This window comes from Pelobates fuscus, chromosome 3, assembly GCF_036172605.1.
Source record: "Pelobates fuscus isolate aPelFus1 chromosome 3, aPelFus1.pri, whole genome shotgun sequence".
Classification (NCBI taxonomy): Eukaryota; Metazoa; Chordata; class Amphibia; order Anura; family Pelobatidae; genus Pelobates; species Pelobates fuscus.
This window is the reverse complement of record NC_086319.1, coordinates 6,747,525-6,766,834: the sequence shown is the minus strand read 5'-3', so window position 1 is coordinate 6,766,834 and position 19,310 is coordinate 6,747,525. Positions and strand designations below refer to the sequence as shown.

General features: G+C 40.6%; 1 protein-coding gene across 7 annotated transcripts in view; it reads left to right on the top strand.

The window, feature by feature from the left end:
* ABCC9 (ATP binding cassette subfamily C member 9) overlaps nucleotides 1-19,310 on the top strand; it is a 176,238-nt gene that overhangs the window by 84,072 nt on the left and 72,856 nt on the right. For 4 of the 7 annotated variants that reach the window (XM_063446650.1, XM_063446653.1, XM_063446652.1 and 1 more), the window contains exons 16-22: nucleotides 140-212; nucleotides 686-791; nucleotides 2,732-2,770; nucleotides 7,361-7,399; nucleotides 7,732-7,773; nucleotides 17,135-17,236; nucleotides 17,622-17,706. In XM_063446650.1, the coding sequence (XP_063302720.1) occupies nucleotides 140-212; nucleotides 686-791; nucleotides 2,732-2,770; nucleotides 7,361-7,399; nucleotides 7,732-7,773; nucleotides 17,135-17,236; nucleotides 17,622-17,706 (486 nt within the window). The remainder of the gene's footprint in view (nucleotides 1-139; nucleotides 213-685; nucleotides 792-2,731; nucleotides 2,771-7,360; nucleotides 7,400-7,731; nucleotides 7,774-17,134; nucleotides 17,237-17,621; nucleotides 17,707-19,310) is intronic. The other 3 variants (XM_063446654.1, XM_063446656.1, XM_063446657.1) reach the window with 3 other exon arrangements.

The following is a 19,310-nucleotide window of genomic DNA, read 5'->3' as shown; positions in this document are numbered from 1 at the left end:
CTCATTGAGATGAAATAAGGACTTTGCAAAGAGGGATTTAGACCCGTGATCTCAGATTAATAAAATCTCTGTTTTGATATGTTGATAGATTGAGAGGGAGCGCACTAACAGTAGAAGATTTGGTTTCTTTCACTGATAGGTGTACGGTGGTTATTTCTCCTGGGGAAGCGGCCTGGCCACACTGTCCAACATCGATATCCAGATACCCACAGGTAAACGCACCCACTATTGCTATACAATATTACGAGGTTAACCAGAAATACATTAGCTCCCTGAGAGATATGATAGTTTATCTCTTCGATGCTACTTCCACAAGCCACCAGCTGCCATAATGTCCTTCAGTTTTACTCAAAATTCTCAGGACACGGATTTTGTCTGTTTCATATCTAGTTTTTTTTTATTTTGCTAAACCTCTGACAACAGATACATGTATTTAGTTTGTGACCATTCGGTATGCATTCCATCCTCTATTTATTAAAATTGTCTTTGGGGAAAAACAAAAAAACAATCCCAGGGCTGCGACATTCAGTTCTGTTGTAACTATGTTTATTCTTATGTTCCTTTCAGTTAACTCTTTCTTTTCCCCTCTCAGGAATATTAGAATTCCTTTCATTTAACCCGCCTGTAGATCTCTATATGTATGTGAGATGTTTACACGGAATATTTCCCTTTATCCCCACTGAAGGACATCTCACAATGGTTGTGGGCCAAGTGGGCTGTGGCAAATCTTCCCTCCTTTTGGCGATCCTGGGTGAGATGCAAAGCTTGGAAGGGAGAGTCTGTTGGAACAAGTAAGTAACCAGGTCCTGATTCAGTGGAACCCCACATACCACTGAAATTAGCATTAAACAAGCACCTTTAAATGGTTCAAACAGGAAGTAAAGGATAAACCTGCTTCGGATTACAGATTAGGATTATTATGAAGGATTACATTTTAGGATTAGTAATAAAAAAGATTAGGATTAAGAGCCTGGTGCCAAATATATTTTGGACCTGGAAGATGTCTCTTTATCGTTAACCCTAATCCAAAACTGTAGCTGTAATCCAGAACATTCATAGCAATCCTTACCTTCAACCAAACCTGAATCTTAATCTCAAACCATAATCCCTACATTTTAATTTTAATATACAACCCTAATACAAGATGTTACCTTTTAATGCAATACTTGAATCCTAATCTCAAATTCTAATCCCACAATTTACCTTTCTTACAAACCTGATCCTAATATCAAACCTGAATCTCCTGAACACCACAATCCATAAACGTTACCTTCCCCTAATCTCAAATCCTAATCCTAAACATTATTTTCATTCTCAAACCCAAACTCTAATCCAAAATATTATGTTTCATCTCAAACCTTAATCCAAAACATTGCTTAAATTCAATCCATATGCCAAAACATTATATTAAATCTCGAACTCTAATCCTCATCCAAAACATTATATTAAATCTCAAACTCTAATCCTCATCCAAAACATTATATTAAATCTCAAACTCTAATCCTCATCCAAAACATTATATTAAATCTCAAACTCTAATCCTCATCCAAAACATTATATTAAATCTCAAACTCTAATCCTCATCCAAAACATTATATTAAATCTCAAACTCTAATCCTCATCCAAAACATTATATTAAATCTCAAACTCTAATCCTCATCCAAAACATTATATTAAATCTCAAACTCTAATCCTCATCCAAAACATTATATTAAATCTCAAACTCTAATCCTCATCCAAAACATTATATTAAATCTCAAACTCTAATCCAAAACATTATATTAAATCTCAAACTCTAATCCTCATCCAAAACATTATATTAAATCTCAAACTCTAATCCTCATCCAAAACATTATATTAAATCTCAAACTCTAATCCAAAACATTATATTAAATCTCAAACTCTAATCCTCATCCAAAACATTATATTAAATCTCAAACTCTAATCCTCATCCAAAACATTATATTAAATCTCAAACTCTAATCCAAAACATTATATTAAATCTCAAACTCGAATCCAAAATATTATGTTTAATCTCAAACCCTAATCCAAAATATTATGTTTAATCTCAAACCCTAATCCAAAACATTGCTTAAATTCAATCCTCATCCAAAACATTATATTAAATCTCGAACTCTAATCCTCATCCAAAACATTATATTAAATCTCGAACTCTAATCCTCATCCAAAACATTATATTAAATCTCAAACTCTAATCCCAAACGTTATCTTTATTCCAAACCTGAACCCTGATCTCAAATGTTAACACTAATCCAAAAAAATATCCTAGTTGCGCCCAGGTTTAGATTAGTAGGTTCTTGTATTTGTAGATTAGACATTACATTATTTTATTGTAATTTGATAATATTTTGATATTATTAAAGTTGACTTGGACCTCTCTGTCATCTCTCAGTCCTGTTACACTCGCCCCCAAGAGCCCTGTTTCTACCCTCCTTCGTTACCACGAGTAGGGCAAAATGTTAAGTAGGGGGATTTCCTGATTTGTTTTTTTTTTTCTTTACTGAACCCTTAGTCCGAGCGCGATCTCTGGCCGCCCCGTCTCTGTGAGATCAATATTTGCTAACTCTTTGACTTTGCAGATCTCTATAGTTTGAAATTGCGATTATTTGTGAAATGTTTTTTTTCCTGGTGTTTCTCATGTTTTCAGTCTAATTATTTCTCTCCAGCTGTGTTTTTATTTTTCCCGATAATATTCTGCTGCTAATTTCAGGCTTCCTGAAGGGGAAATGACTTTGGATGGACATTCCAGGTACGGCTGTTTAACACACATTGTCTCTGCTTTGGGTTACACGTGTAGGAAAACACAGGCAGATAGTGTTACTTTTCTGATAATTCATCTTAACCGTGGGAAACGGATTATTATAGGCACAGGAATTGTATGTAAAGAAATGTCTAATTATCGGAGCCCCACACTCAGACACGCGCACTGGGAGGACCTTTCACAATCTCCTTATAGATAAATAAGAAGATTCTAGAAAGCACACAGCGTTTTCAATATGGCCCAATACACCCTGACGGAAAATTAAAGGAACACTCAAACATGTATTCCTGACCCTATAGAGTTTAATCCACCATATAGGTGACTTGCCCCCCCTTACCCTCCTAAAAAGAGATTTTACCTTATTTCCAATGCCACGCATGTCCGCTGGCACTGGCCACGCCCCTGATCCGTCTCCTTGGTGACATCATCAAAACGTACGATATTTAGACAATCCAATGCTTTCCTGTAGGTGGAATGGGGGCAGGGCCAAACAGCACCTCCTCATAGAGATCCATTGAATCCAAGCATCTCTATGAGGAAAGTTCAGTGTCTGCATGCAGAGGGAGGAGACGCTGAATGTCAGTCACACTGTGCAGCACTGACTCAGGAAGCACCTCTAGCAGCTATCTGAGGAGTGGCCAGTGAAGTTATCCCTAGGCTGTAACGTAAACACTGCATTTCCTCTGAAACAAACAGTGTTTAAAGCAAAAGGTCTGAAGGGAATCATTATACTCACCAGAACAAATACAATAAGCTGTGTACTATACAATAAGCTGTGTACTATACAATAAGCTGTGTACTGTACAATAAGCTGTACAATGTACATTACACTGTATACTATACAATAAGCTGTGTACTGTACAATAAGCTGTGTACTATACAATAAGCTGTATAATGTACATTACACTGTATACTATACAATAAACTATATACTATACAATACGCTGTATATTATACAATAAGCTGTCAACTATACAATACGCTGTATATTATACAATAAGCTGTATACTATACAATACGCTGTGTATTATACAATAAGCTGTATACTATACAATAAGCTGTATATTAAACAATAAGCTGTATATTAAACAATAAGCTGTATACTATACAATACGCTGTATATTATACAATAAACTGTGTACTGTACAATAAGCTGTATATTATACAATAGCTATGTACTGTACAATAAGCTGTATACTATACAATAAGCTGTGTACTGTACAATAGGCTCTATACTATAAAATATGCTGTATATTATACATTAAGCTGTATATTATACAATACGCTGTATATTATACAATAAACTGTGTACTGTGCAATAAGCTGTATATTATACAATAGCTATGTACTGTACAATAAGCTGTATACTATACAATAAGCTGTATATTATACAATAGCTATGTACTGTACAATAAGCTGTATAATGTACAATACACTGTATACTATACAATACACTGTATACTATACAATACACTGTATATTATGCAATAAGCTGTATATTATACAATAAGCTGTATATTATACAATAAGCTGTAGTTGTTCTGGCGACTATAGTGTCCCTTTAAGTATTTTCAGAGATATATTTTGTAAAAGGTGAATATGTGAACAAAGAGAACTTAAATGAATGCACCCAAAATGTTAAAGATAATATTTATGTACATTCCCATGTATTAGAGAAAGCTGGGAATATACAGACTATGCTAATGGGATATAGAATTTGAGACACAGTTTCAAGATAACAAAGTAGCTTTGGAGCCAAAATCTGTTCGATGACTTTCCAACCAGCAGATATAAAATGAAATCCATCCCATGTCCTGTTTTATTTCCAGCTGTTTGACATCATCCTGGCTCTTTCTATACATACGCAATAAGCTAGGACTCATTGGGGGATAATTCAGATATTTTACTCTGTATCAAGTTATTGAAACATACTGGAGAGACCGTTCAATGGTCTGCTTACAGAGAGGACCCATAAAATGTGCACGAGTTCCCATTAGTTTTAATAGGCACTCCATAGTCCTTTGACCAGCAATGCTCATTATAGATTGACACCATCCCCAGGTCAATGGCAACTCCTTTCATGCTGGAAAGGGAATACAAATACAATATTCACAGAGTTTACTTTAACTTGTATTATATTCCAGTGTAATAATGGGTCTGTGAGCAAAGCCATCTTCAGGTCAGTATATAGCACAACGTATGGATTCAATATAAAGCATCCACAATACAAGCTTGTGTTAATAGACAAGTGTAACGGAGCTCCGTGTACCCCGACCGAGTACCCTCCGTTGATGGATGCTCCTAGCGCTCTCAGAGGACTCCAAGCACTGCAGACGACACCACAACCACCGCAGACTCCACAACCGCCGTAGCTTAACTGGAGCCGTCTTCCTTCCACCCTGGATCGGCTTCTGTCCTCCAGGACCGTGTGGGGAAGACCTCTCCTCCAGGAGAGCGTATCCGGAACAAGCTCTTAAAAGAGCTAAGTGATTAAGAGCTCAGGGGAATATGCAGCGCATAGCAATCCCCAGTGTGATATAGCAGTTCCCTCCAATAACGAGACACGGCTACGTATTGAGGGTCAGAAGAGGTCTGAGGACTGGAACACCCAGCCTGCTTTTTATTAGGATCAGGTACATACAGGACACTCCCAGGGGGAGGATGAAATTGACCAATCACATGCATGGTAACACCCCCACGTCTCCTCCCCTCAGATAAACACATAACCCAATTAAAACATACATTATTTTACCCAAGTTCTGGATGTACCCCAAAAACAGGGGGTACAGCTTTAAATCTGGTATCAAATAGCCCTTGTTCAGGGGAACAGTCTGTCCAAAAATCAGCCCATTCGGATGGATGGTTCGGGAGATACAGGGCTCCAAAGTTTTGACCGACCGCACAGACCAACTAGCCGAAAATAGTTCCATGAGTTTTGGCCTTGCGGTCGGTCTCCGTTCGCACGGTAAAATAGACGAAATTCTTGCCATCCATTCGCATCTTTGTGGTCGCTAGAATCCCCATACTAAGTTAAGTATAACTACCGAACGGCCGGTCGTTCGGTAGTTTCCGTGCGTAATTCTGGATGTCTGGAGGTCTTAGCGGTATTCGCCTGTTTGTGCTTCCGATTTCAGTTCCATGCGTTCACAGGCAAACACCGCTGTTCGCACGCAAGATGGCCGCGAACACGTGGAAAAGTCCCGAAATGGCGGCCACCTATTCAGAGCACAAAGAATTCGCATGAAATCATGCGAACGGCTGTATTCTCCAGTAATGGCATTCTCATGCACTATATTCGCCTAAATCCCCTGGCTGTTAGGTTATATTAGCAGTCCAAACCTACAGTATAGATAAAGGGAAAAAGACAGTCTAATACAAGTCCATATGCCGGAATACAGGGTTTGCAGTGCAATATAGTCCAGGACCATAGTCGCAGGGGAGGAGGCGGGCAAGCAGGCCTCTCCAGGACAAAGTGGCGAAGGGCACTTCGTCACAACAAGGATTCTGCTCAATATGCAGGTTCATTTATTAAGGGTTCATGTTTTTTTGTCCCACCGGTATGTAGCAAATAGTGCTGGGTAAAATTATTGGTGATGGGATTACCCATAATGCAATCTTCATATATTGTCTATCTTGGTTAAATTTCAAGTAGTGACTGTGGGATAGATAGAGGAAGGATGGATGGATATATAATGATGGATAGATAATGATGGATAGATAATGATGGACATATGGATAGATGGATAGATAACGATGGATAGATAACTATGGATAGATAACTATGGATAGATAACTATGGATAGATAACTATGGATAGATAACGATGGATAGATAACGATGGATAGATAACGATGGATAGATAACGATGGATAGATAACGATGGATAGATAACGATGGATAGATAACTATGGATAGATAACGATGGATAGATAACGATGGATAGATAACGATGGATAGATAACGATGGATAGATAACGATGGATAGATAACGATGGATAGATAACGATGGATAGATAACGATGGATAGATAAAGATGGATAGATAACGATGGATAGATAATGATGGACATATGGATAGATGGATGGATGGATGGATAGATAATGATGGATAGATAATGATGGATAGATAATGATGGATAGATAATGATGGATAGATAATGATGGATAGATAATGATGGATAGATAAATTGATAGATAAATTGATAGATTGATAGATGATGGACAGATAGAGGATGGATGATTGATAGATAATGGTTTGATGGATAGATAATGATGGATGGATAGATGGATAGATAATGATGGATGGATAGATGGATAGATAATGATGGATGGATAGATGGATAGATGGATAGATGGATAGATGGATAGATGGATAGATAATGATGGATGGATAGATAGATAATGATGGATGGATAGATGTAGAATGAATAGATGGATAGATGGTGACATATCATATTCCATCCATTGACATAATAGATGGAATATGAATTTAAATATTTACCCCATTGCTGCTATTTCCTGCTTTCGGCCCTTTTGTGGAGTGGGTATCTCGCTGACTCGTGTTTACCATAACTTGCAGTGAATATGACAGCGACCTGTCTTGTGACGTGGACAGAAGGTATTAGTTTGTGGTTCATTAATACTGTTTGTTGTCGTCCCCCCAGTTCCTACCTTAATATTTTGTGATTTGTAATAATTTTTATTTGATAATTAATGGAAGTCTTAATGCGTGGGAGAAATAGATCGTGCTCTGACGCTTTGTGGTTTTAACTGATTATCCGCCTTTCCTGTTTGTAAGATTTCTCACGTTTTCGGTTTTACCCTTTAATTATCCTAATATCTGCAAACTGATGGTTAATGTGTTTATATTCAATGGATTGCTTTCCCTCAATAATATATCTATTAATAAAATGATGTCTTTCTTTAACATTAACTATTCTAATTTTCTAGTTCCTTCCATCATTTAAAGGATTTTCGAATTTCAGTCTCCAGGTGATGTTTCCTCTCTCTCTCATCCTTTGAGCACTAGTTTCACACAGTCACCTGATATCTGGTGGAAAAGATAAAGGGGAATTGTCACTTCTCTGGAGTTTACACCATTAAATAAAACATTGAAAATATAGAACTTGTGTTAACCTTTGTTCATGAGACGCTTCCTTTTCTTTTAAATGCAAACAGCAATTTACATCATAGTCAATCTATGTCATGGCATAGCCAGGGCACACAATGAAAATGAGGAGGAGATATAGCAACATTGTTTCCTTTCTCTGAATGCTTTTTCTATGAAGACTGCCAGGTGCAAAAGGCGGAGCTTATAACAAAGATTGACAGGAAGCTAAGATGGAGGCTCCCACTTGCAGGATAAAATGGTGTAGATTTTGAAAAGTTAAAATATATAAGCAAATAAATATTGGTTTATTCTGATGGGAAAAAAAAACATGATATTAAAAATCATGGGAATTGAGAGTTCCCCTTTACATCCCAAAGATAAAAATAATTATAATCTAATTCTCTGTATCTGTATTAACACGATGTTTATATTGATAAAATATCAACACAGTATTTATATTATTGAGGTATTTATAGTAACACAGTATTTATATTATTGAGGTATCTATAGTAACACAGTATTTATATTATCGAGGTATCTATATTAACACATTATTTATATCACTGAGGTATCTATATTAAAGGGACTCTCCAGGCAGCAGTTTTTACTCCTGGTTCCAGCGCCGGGAGCCTCGTGAAGCCGCGCCCCCTATTTCGTCAAAATGACGAAATAGGCGGGCGCGAGCAGGGATGTAACGGACCGTTTCAGCAGAAAAGGGGTAAAAATCCGTTTAGGCGATAATCCCCTTTTCACAGACAGGCACAGCTACTGCAGAACATCAAAACTCACGAATTGGATATAGGTGAATGCATCAAACTCCCGAACTGCATACCAGGGAATAAGGTAGCACTCCAAACTGGAACCTCACGAATAGCTGCTAGCAGACGAACAGGAAAAGCATACATCAGCTTACACTCCTAGCAATCAATCTCCAACAGCATACAGTGAATTCCCCCAAGGACGAGACAAGGCTCCGTGTTGAGGGTCAAGCAGTGGTCTGTTTATTGAGGGCTACCTGCCCCTGTATTCATGCAGGTCTCCCACCTGGTGGACACTCCCCTAGGGGACCAAATGGAAGACTGTAACAAAAGACAGACACTTAGCATTTCAGGACAAACCAAAGTAAAACATCCCCACAATGCATCCTGGCTTCCTCCCTTCTGCCCTGGAGATAATTGGAGAAGTAATCCAATTATCTCCCAGGGCAAAGACAAAACTCCATTACACATGTGGGGACCTAAATACAGTATTATGTTTTAAAATATATAAAGTTACTTTTATTACATTAAACACAGACATGTTACATATCCCCAGATAGCTCAGGTCTGAGTGCCCATTATTAGGTGAATGGCACTCAGACCAACCGAATACAGTTAAATCGCCATGGAGCCAAAGTCTTTAATCACACGAATAGGCTCCATGGCATAGCTATCTGGGTTACTACAGTTCACATGAAACAAACTACCGTATGAACGGCTGTTCGGCTACATCCCCACGAACAGGAACCAGGAGACGGACGGCTCAGCGGTGTTCGTGCAAATAAGTGTCCATTTATAGTTCCATAGTTTTAGGTGCCGAACACCGCTGGCCGTACGGGACTTGTAAAATGGCCGCCGCCACGTGTTCGGTCGACGAACAAAGACCACCCTGCCTTCGTCAATTAAGCTGCGGTTAACCGCAGCTTCAGGGTGGTCAATTGGCGGCACACTCCAGCTCCCAGGTGGCTGTGCAATCGGTAGTTTGCTCGGTAGATAAAATCTACCGAACACCCCGGCAGAAAAGGCACGAATAAGCCTTTCCGCAGGGAAAATAAGTCTTTTAAAGTCTGGCCCATAGTCCAAAGGCAGCAGGTGGGCAACCAGGCTCCTCCAATGCAATGTGGCGAGATTGGTCTCGTCACAAGGGAGCAATCAGACGCTTCTATTTGGAAGCATCATTGCTCCCTTGTGCGCATGCGTGGCTTCGCCAAACATGCGCACATACTTCAGAGGGCGGCATTCATGCCGCCCTCTGAAGTCCTGAGCGCACTACCGCGCATGCGGTCTTTGCCCGCCCCCCTCCTCTGCTGACAGGCTGGAGAGAGAAGGCGCGCACACAGTGCCTTCTCTCTCCTGCACACGTCAGACGTATTTTAATACGTCTGATGTGTACAGGGCCTTTTTAGGGCCCTGCATGATAGGAAGTCCCTCTGGTGGCCGTCTGAGTGACGGCCACTGGAAGTATTCCTATCAATCAATGTAAACACTGTATTTTCTCTGAAAATACAGTGTTTACATTAGATTGCCTCCAGGGAGCTATAGATCATACCTGAACAACTACATTAAGCTGTAGTTGTTCAGGTGACTATAGTGTCCCTTTAACACCGTAGTTATATTATTATGGTATCTATATTAGCACAGTATTTATATTACCGAGGTATATATATTAACACTATATTTACATTATGGAGGTATCTATTAACACGTTATTTATATTATTATGGTATCTATATTATGTAGGTATTTATATTATGGAGGTATTTATATTAACACAGTATATATATTATCAAAGTATCTATGTTAACACAGTGTAACGAGTATATACCCCTACACGCAGGATCCAGCCTAACAGAAGACAGTACAGAGGAGAGATACGTCTACCGGACCTTAGAGTGGCCGGACTCGACGTAATAGGATAAGACAGAGTCAGGAACGATCCGAGGTCAAGGGCACAAAGAGACAGCGTAAACGAAAACTAGCCGGGGACTGGTACACAGGAATCAGCAAGCCGGCAAACAGTACAGAATAGGATAAAGCGAAAACGAAGTCAGAATACAAAGCCAAGGTCAAATACGGAGAAACACAACTGAACACAACAAGCACTAAAGGGAACTGTAGCAGAAACCACGATAGGGCAAGGAACTAAGGGAAAAGGGTAAGTATAAATAGCCTTCAAACTAATGTGATTGGCTCCTGTCACTTCCACTCCCCCAACAGGTAAGTGTATGGGGTGATTGGCATGACAGGAGCCAATGGGAGCCTTTTTGCAATTTAGGCTCCCACTGTCTCTTTAAGAGCGCGCCCGAGATTCGCGGCGCGCTCTTAGCTGCAGGCGGGACACGTGACCGCTTCTCGCGGTCACTGCCCGCCTTCCTGTCTGAACAGTCGGATGAGCCGCGCGCGGCTCGTGCAGCCGCAGGACCGCGCGCGGCTTGAAGAGAGGACCGCGTCCGGCCCCCGGATAAGGTAAGTACCGCTACAGTACCCCCCCCTGAGGACACGCCCTCCGGGCGGGCAGGACCAGGCCTGGCAGGAAAACGCGAATGGAAAGAACGTACAAGGCGGGGAGCATGAACAGCATCCGCAGAAATCCAACTGCGCTCCTCAGGCCCATAACCCTTCCAATGTACCAAGTACTGAAGCCGACCCCTAAGAAAACGAGAGTCAATAACAGCAGATACTTCGAACTCCTCATGACCCTCCACAGAGACAGGAGGGGGAGGGGGAGTATGCCGGGTATAGCGGTTGCGTACGTAAGGCTTCAACAAAGAGGTGTGAAAAACATTGGGTATACGCAGATTCTTAGGCAGACCCAAGGCATAAGAAACGGGATTAACCTTATGTATAATGCGATAAGGACCAATGAAGCGGGGAGCCAATTTCATAGAAGGCACCCGGAGGCGAATATTCCGTGTGGAAAGCAAAACCCTGTCCCCCACAACATAGGAAGGAGCCGCTCTGCGATGCTTGTCAGCCTGAGCCTTCTGGCGGGCAGCAGAGTCCACCAAAGAACGCTGAACCTGTTCCCAAGTATTACGCAAACCAGCCAAATGCTCATCCAGAACTGGCATGCCCTGTGAGGAGAATGCAGCCGGAAGAACAACGGGATGCTGGCCATAGACAACGTAAAAAGGGCTCTTGCCGGAAGAATCATGAGTGGCATTATTCCGAGCAAATTCAGCCCAAGGAAGCAGGTCAGACCAATTGTCCTGATGGTGAGACACAAAACAACGGAGGTACTGCTCAAGAGACTGGTTGGCACGTTCAGCAGCTCCATTAGACTGGGGATGGTAAGCGGAAGAAAATGAGAGGGAAATACCCATCTCCGAACAAAAGGCTTTCCAGAACCTGGAAACAAATTGGCTACCCCTATCGGATACAATAGATAAGGGAATACCATGTAATCGAAACACTTCTCTAGCGAAGATAAGAGCCAATTCCTTGGAAGTGGGCAACTTGCGAAGGGACACAAAGTGAGCCATTTTGGAAAACCGATCTACTATCATTAGGATGACTGTGTTACCATTCGAAGGGGGTAATTCAACAATAAAATCCATTGATAGATTAGACCAAGGTCTCTCGGGAACGGGCAACGGATGCAACAGCCCACAAGGAACTCTACGAGAAGTTTTCATACATGCACAAGTAGTACAAGCACTTATATAGTCAGTAACATCCTTACGTAAGGTATCCCACCAGAAATACCGAGAAACGGCTGACACTGTTTTGGAAATACCAGGATGTCCAGCAGTCTTAGTATCGTGATAAAGTGACAGAATATCCCGTCTCTCGGGAATGTCAACGAACAATTTATCATTAGGCCTCTCGCTGGGTGCCATGCCTTGTTTCGCTTGTATGGCCTGCAAGAGGGACGAGGAAATAGACAATATAGTAGTTGCTATTATCCTGTCTGGGGGAATGACAGGAGTGACATCAATCTCCTGTTTGTCAATAGTCTCGAATTGTCTGGACAGAGCGTCCGCTTTGGTGTTCCGGTCACCTGGCCTATAGGTGATTATATAATTAAAATGAGACAAGAACAGTGACCACCTAGCCTGCCTTGAAGACAATCTTTTAGCTTCGCTAAGGTAGGATAGGTTCTTATGATCTGTAAATATGAGAATAGGATCCTTAGTTCCTTCTAGCAAATGTCTCCATTCTTTGAGTGCTAAAATGATAGCAAGGAGTTCGCGATTACCCACATCATAATTCCTCTCTGCCTTGGACATTTGTTTAGAAAAGAAGCCACAAGGATGCAATGGCTTGTCAGGAGACTCTCTTTGGGATAAGACAGCACCTACCCCTATATCGGAAGCATCAACCTCAAGTATATATGGCAATGAGGGGACAGGATGCTGTAAAATAGGGGCAGAGGCGAACGTAGTTTTAAGAAAGTCAAAAGCCTGAAGTGCCTCAGTAGACCAGACACGTGTATTGCCATCCTTTTTAGTCATACGAGTAATAGGCGCTACTATAGACGAAAAACCTTTGATAAAACGTCTATAATAATTAGAGAAACCCAGAAAACGCTGGATGGCCTTCAGACCTTGCGGCAGAGGCCATTCTATGACTGCAGCGAGCTTCTGGGGATCCATCCGAAAACCCTCGGCGGAAATCAAATACCCTAGAAACTGGACCTCGGACTGGTCGAATAGACATTTTTCTAATTTGCAATAAAGACCATTAGCAAGAAGGGTCTTCAGAACTGTTGTAACATGTCTGTGATGAGCGTGAATGTCAGTAGAATATATTAAAATGTCATCCAAGTACACAATAACAAATGAGTGAATAAAGTCCCTTAAGACATCATTAATAAATTCTTGGAACACTGCTGGGGCATTGCAAAGCCCAAATGGCATGACGGTATACTCATAATGACCTGACCGAGTGTTAAAGGCTGTCTTCCATTCGTGGTCCTTTTTAATACGTATCAAATTGTATGCTCCTCTAAGATCTAATTTGGTGAATACCGTAGCATGTTTGAGCCTGTCAAACAATTCTGTTATTAGAGGTATAGGGTAAGCATTTTTGATGGTGATCTTGTTAAGACCTCTATAATCAATGCAAGGTCTTAAATCACCTTCTTTCTTTGATACAAAGAAGAACCCCGCTCCAGCCGGAGAAGAGGATCTTCTAATAAATCCCTTGTCTAATGACTCTTTAATGTACTCCTCCATGACACGGTTTTCTTGAACCGATAGGGGGTACACCCTGCCCTTAGGAGGTATAGTACCAGGCAACAAATCAATAGCACAATCGTAGGGTCTGTGAGGCGGTAATTTGTCAGCCTCTCTTTTATCAAAGACAGTCTTTAAAGTTAAATACTGAGAGGGTATTGTCGTAGATAAAGGAGGAACAGTAGGAACGTTAATAGAATTCACAGGCGTGACTTCAATAGTACATGACTCATGGCAGGCTTCACTCCATGATTTTATCTGCCCTGTCTCCCAGTCAAAAATGGGATTGTGGGCACGTAACCATGGATACCCTAACACCAACTGTGAAGAGGGAGAGGTGATGACCTGGAACCGAATGGTTTCATAGTGTAGAACCCCTGTGTACATGTGTAGCGGTGTAGTCTCGTGAGTAACAACAGGAGATATCAATGGTCTACCATCTATGGCCTCAACGGCCAAGGGTATCTCCTTCTCTCTGATGGGAATATTGTTTCTCTTTACAAAACCAGAGTCTATAAAGTTCTCGGCTGCCCCAGAATCAACCAGGGCGTCTATGTTTTCAACTATACAACTCTCTCCCATATGTAAAGAAACAGGGAGAAGCAGTCGGTTAGGAGGCAATGTAGGAGACTTAGAAATCACACCCAAGGCCAGTCCCCTATAAGGTCTTAGGTGCGAGAGTTTTCCGGGAGCAGAGGACACTCCTTTACCATATGGTCTCTCTTACCACAATATAGGCAGAGTCCCTCCCTTCTCCTATGTAATTTCTCAGTATCTGAGAGTTTGGCAACCCCTAATTGCATAGGTTCCTCTTCAGATACTTTAACACTCTCCGGTATATTAACTCTGGGTTGAATAGGTGTAACAAAACGTCTATTCCTGTTCTTAGTATAGAGCCTGTCACGAATCCTATTATCTATATCGATGAGGTAGTCAATAAGGTCCTCTAAGGCAATAGGAAGCTCCTTAGCTGCTACCTCATCCAATATAGAGTCTGATAAACCTTCCATGAAGGCCGTAGTTAACCCATTATTGGTCCAATCGACCTGTGAGGCAAGGGTACGAAACTGTATAGCGTAATCAGCCACAGACCTAGAACCCTGTTTAACCCTCATTAATGCTCTAGCGGCATTCTTAGACCTTTTCATAGTATCAAAAGTTCTGCGAAAAGCTGTTAGGAAACTGTGAAAGTTATGCACCATAGGTCCATTAGCCTCCCAAATAGGGTTTGCCCATTCAAGTGCTTTGTCGGTAAGTTGGTGCATAAAGAACCCAACTTTAGACCTCTCTGTGGGAAATGAACATGGATACATTTCAAAATGAAACTCTATTTGGTTAATGAACCCTCTGCATGTCTTAGAATCCCCTCCATACCTAGGAGGAGGCGTTAAATGTGCTGTAGCGTTAGGCATAGTCGATACTTCAGGAAGCAGGGGTGCAGGAGGGTTAGGTGCGGTTGCTGGAATGGTTCTAGCTAAGAGCGTCTGGAGAGCCTGAGCTATTTGATCCATACGGTGATCCTGCTCTACAAATCTAGCCTCATGGGTCGCCATCTGTTGTGCTAAATCTGCGGGGTCCATGGCCCTATCGTAATGTAACGAGTATATACCCCTACACGCAGGATCCAGCCTAACAGAAGACAGTACAGAGGAGAGATACGTCTACCGGACCTTAGAGTGGCCGGACTCGACGTAATAGGATAAGACAGAGTCAGGAACGATCCGAGGTCAAGGGCACAAAGAGACAGCGTAAACGAAAACTAGCCGGGGACTGGTACACAGGAATCAGCAAGCCGGCAAACAGTACAGAATAGGATAAAGCGAAAACGAAGTCAGAATACAAAGCCAAGGTCAAATACGGAGAAACACAACTGAACACAACAAGCACTAAAGGGAACTGTAGCAGAAACCACGATAGGGCAAGGAACTAAGGGAAAAGGGTAAGTATAAATAGCCTTCAAACTAATGTGATTGGCTCCTGTCACTTCCACTCCCCCAACAGGTAAGTGTATGGGGTGATTGGCATGACAGGAGCCAATGGGAGCCTTTTTGCAATTTAGGCTCCCACTGTCTCTTTAAGAGCGCGCCCGAGATTCGCGGCGCGCTCTTAGCTGCAGGCGGGACACGTGACCGCTTCTCGCGGTCACTGCCCGCCTTCCTGTCTGAACAGTCGGACGAGCCGCGCGCGGCTCGTGCAGCCGCAGGACCGCGCGCGGCTTGAAGAGAGGACCGCGTCCGGCCCCCGGATAAGGTAAGTACCGCTACACACAGTATTTATATTACCGAGGTATATATATTAACACAGTATTTATATTATTACAGTATCTATATTAACACAGTATTTATATTATCGAGGTATCTGTATTAACACAGTATTTATATTATCGAGGTATCTGTATTAACACAGTATTTATATTATCGAGGTATCTGTATTAACACAGTATTTATATTATCGAGGTATCTGTATTAACACAGTATTTATATTATCGAGGTATCTGTATTAACACAGTATTTATATTATCGAGGTATCTGTATTAACACAGTATTTATATTATTGAGGTATCTGTATTAACACAGTATTTATATTATCGAGGTATCTATATTAACACAGTATTTATATTATCGAGGTATCTATATTAACACAGTATTTATATTATCGAGGTATCTATATTAACACAGTATTTATATTATCGAGGTATCTATATTAACACTATATTTACGTTATGGAGGTATCTATATATTAACACAGTATTTATATTATCGAGGTATCTGTATTAACACGTTATTTATATTATCGAGGTATCTATATTAACACAGTATTTATATTACCGAGGTATCTATATTAACACAGTATTTATATTATGGAGGTATCTATATTAACACAGTATTTATATTATCGAGGTATCTATATTAACACAGTATTTATATTATCGAGGTATCTATATTAACACAGTATTTATATCACCGAGGTATCTATATTAACAAAGTATCTATATTAACACGGTACTTTTATTATTGATTTATATATATTAACATGAATTTTATATTAACAAAGTATCTATATCTTTAATACGTTATTCCTGTAGGAGCTAGCTTATATATTAGTTTCCATTTATAACAGGACACTAATATTTTTCTCTAATATCCTTGATCTTCCTTCCCCTCGATCTTTGTCTTTCATTTTCTCTGTATTAATCTGTCAGTAAATAGCATTTTATGTCGGTGGATGAAGAGTGCTGTCTCCTATTCTTTCATTTAATGAAAAATCCCAAGTTCTATCTCCCCAACAATTCTGTCTTCACTTTGCAGCAAGAACAGACATGCCGTGGCTTATGCTGGACAGAAATCCTGGCTACTTAATGCCACGGTGGAGGAGAACATAACGTTTGGCAGTACATTCAACAAACTGAGGTAACAGAGTTGAGGAATGCTGTAAATACCACAGATTGATGGCTTAGCTCTACTTTCTAATAATTTGAAACTTCACCTCCTGCTTTGCTGAATCTGCTTCCTGTTTACTTGATTCACTTCTTGTTTACTGTTTCCTACCCATTTTTTAAATCCACTTCCTGTTAACTCTGTTACTTCCTGTTTGCTTAATCCACTTCCTATTTGTGAATCCCCTTTCTCTCGGCTTAATCAATACCTGTATGATAAATATGTTTCCACTTAGTTTAGTTTACTTCATGTTTACTTAATTATTTGCATCTTTGCTGAATTTGTTTCCAGTTTATATAATCCTCCTTCCATCTTTCCATGTTTTTATATATCTTTAATTTTCTATCTTCTTTTACAGATACAAGGCTGTCATCGATGCCTGCTCACTCCAGCCAGATATTGACTTATTACCTTTTGGAGACCAAACAGAAATTGGAGAAAGGGTTATTATAAAAAAATATCTTAATAATTTCTGCTATACTATCTCATACAGTGACACATATATAATGTATCAGGCAATGCCTCTGGGAACCAACATACTATCTCAGACAGTGACACGAATATAATGTATCAGGCAATGCCTCTGGGAACCAACATACTATCTCAGACAGTGACACGTATATAATGTATCAGGCAATGCCTCTGGGAACCAACATACTATCTCAGACAGATAAAGTATCAGACAGTATCACAAATATAATGTATAAGATAATGTCTGTGGGAACCAACATACTATCTCAGATGGTAACGTACAGTTGCAATCAATATTAGTGAACCCCGATTTAAAATCAGATCTATTTGTCAACATTTAAAGACTTTCAGCTGTTTGCAATGCACAATTCAAACAAAAGCAATTGAAATAGCTCAACACAAGGAATGTTTTAAGTGGTTTTCCCAAATTTAACTGAAAATGCAACTTATAATTACTTCTCTAGTCTCAAAATGATTCAACCCCCAAATAGAATTCCTCACAACAGAACAAGTATGCAAACAGGTGTTGCTTCAAGCACACCTGATGCAACTAATCAAGGGCTTCATTAGTTGCACCAGCTGTGCTTCAGCTGGAAAACTTGAAATACCTGAACTGGCTAGGGGTTTGTTGAATGTCATGTTTGATTGTATGTTAGAGTAAAAAGACCCTAACAGTTAGGAGAAGAGATCATTGCCCCTTCACAAACAAGGAACAGGATACAAAAAAATAACGAACACACTAAATGTTCCTAGAGACTCCATTGGAAGCATAGTTTGAAAGTTCAATATTAAAGGAACCGTGGTTACACTATCTTAATGGGTCAGAAAACGGAAGCTATCAATGGCAACCAGATTTCTGAGAAGGCAAGTTGTAAAAAACACTCTAATCATTGCAAAAGAGTTGCAGCAAGGCTTGTTGGCATCAGGTACAGCAGGTACTGAGGTTTCAGTGAGAAAAGTAAAGCGCGTACTAAACACAGAATGTTTCCATGCCAGAACTCCAAGATGTACACCACTACTGACCCAAAACCACAAGAAAATAAGGCTCCAGTATGCCCAAAATCCTATAAATGAACCAAAAGTATTGGGATTTGTAACGGACACCTCCGCCGACGGATGATCCCAGTGCTTCTCAAGGACCATCAGCACCGCACCAGACACCATAAGCACCACAGACTCCACGAACCGCCGTAGCTTGGTTGGGATCTCACCGTCTCCTTCCCACCCTGGGACTTTAACCTCTGGATCCAAGAGCATGTGGGAAGGACCTCTCCTCCAAGAGAGTATAGCTGGGTCTCTCCTCCAAGAGAGTATAGCTGGGTCTCTCCTCCAAGAGAGTATAGCTGTATAGCTGAATAGAGAGCTCTTTCAAGAGCTAGCAGTGAGGCTAAAGAAGTATGAAGAGCATAGCAATCCCTGTAGTGATTATTGCTGTTCCCCCCAAAACACGAGACGAGGCTGCGAGTTGAGGGTCAAGTAGAACTGGATTAATGAGCACACAAGCATTTCTTTTATACAGTTTTCCCCACAAGGTTACCACCCACGTGGACCTTCTGGAGCACAGGACACAGTCACA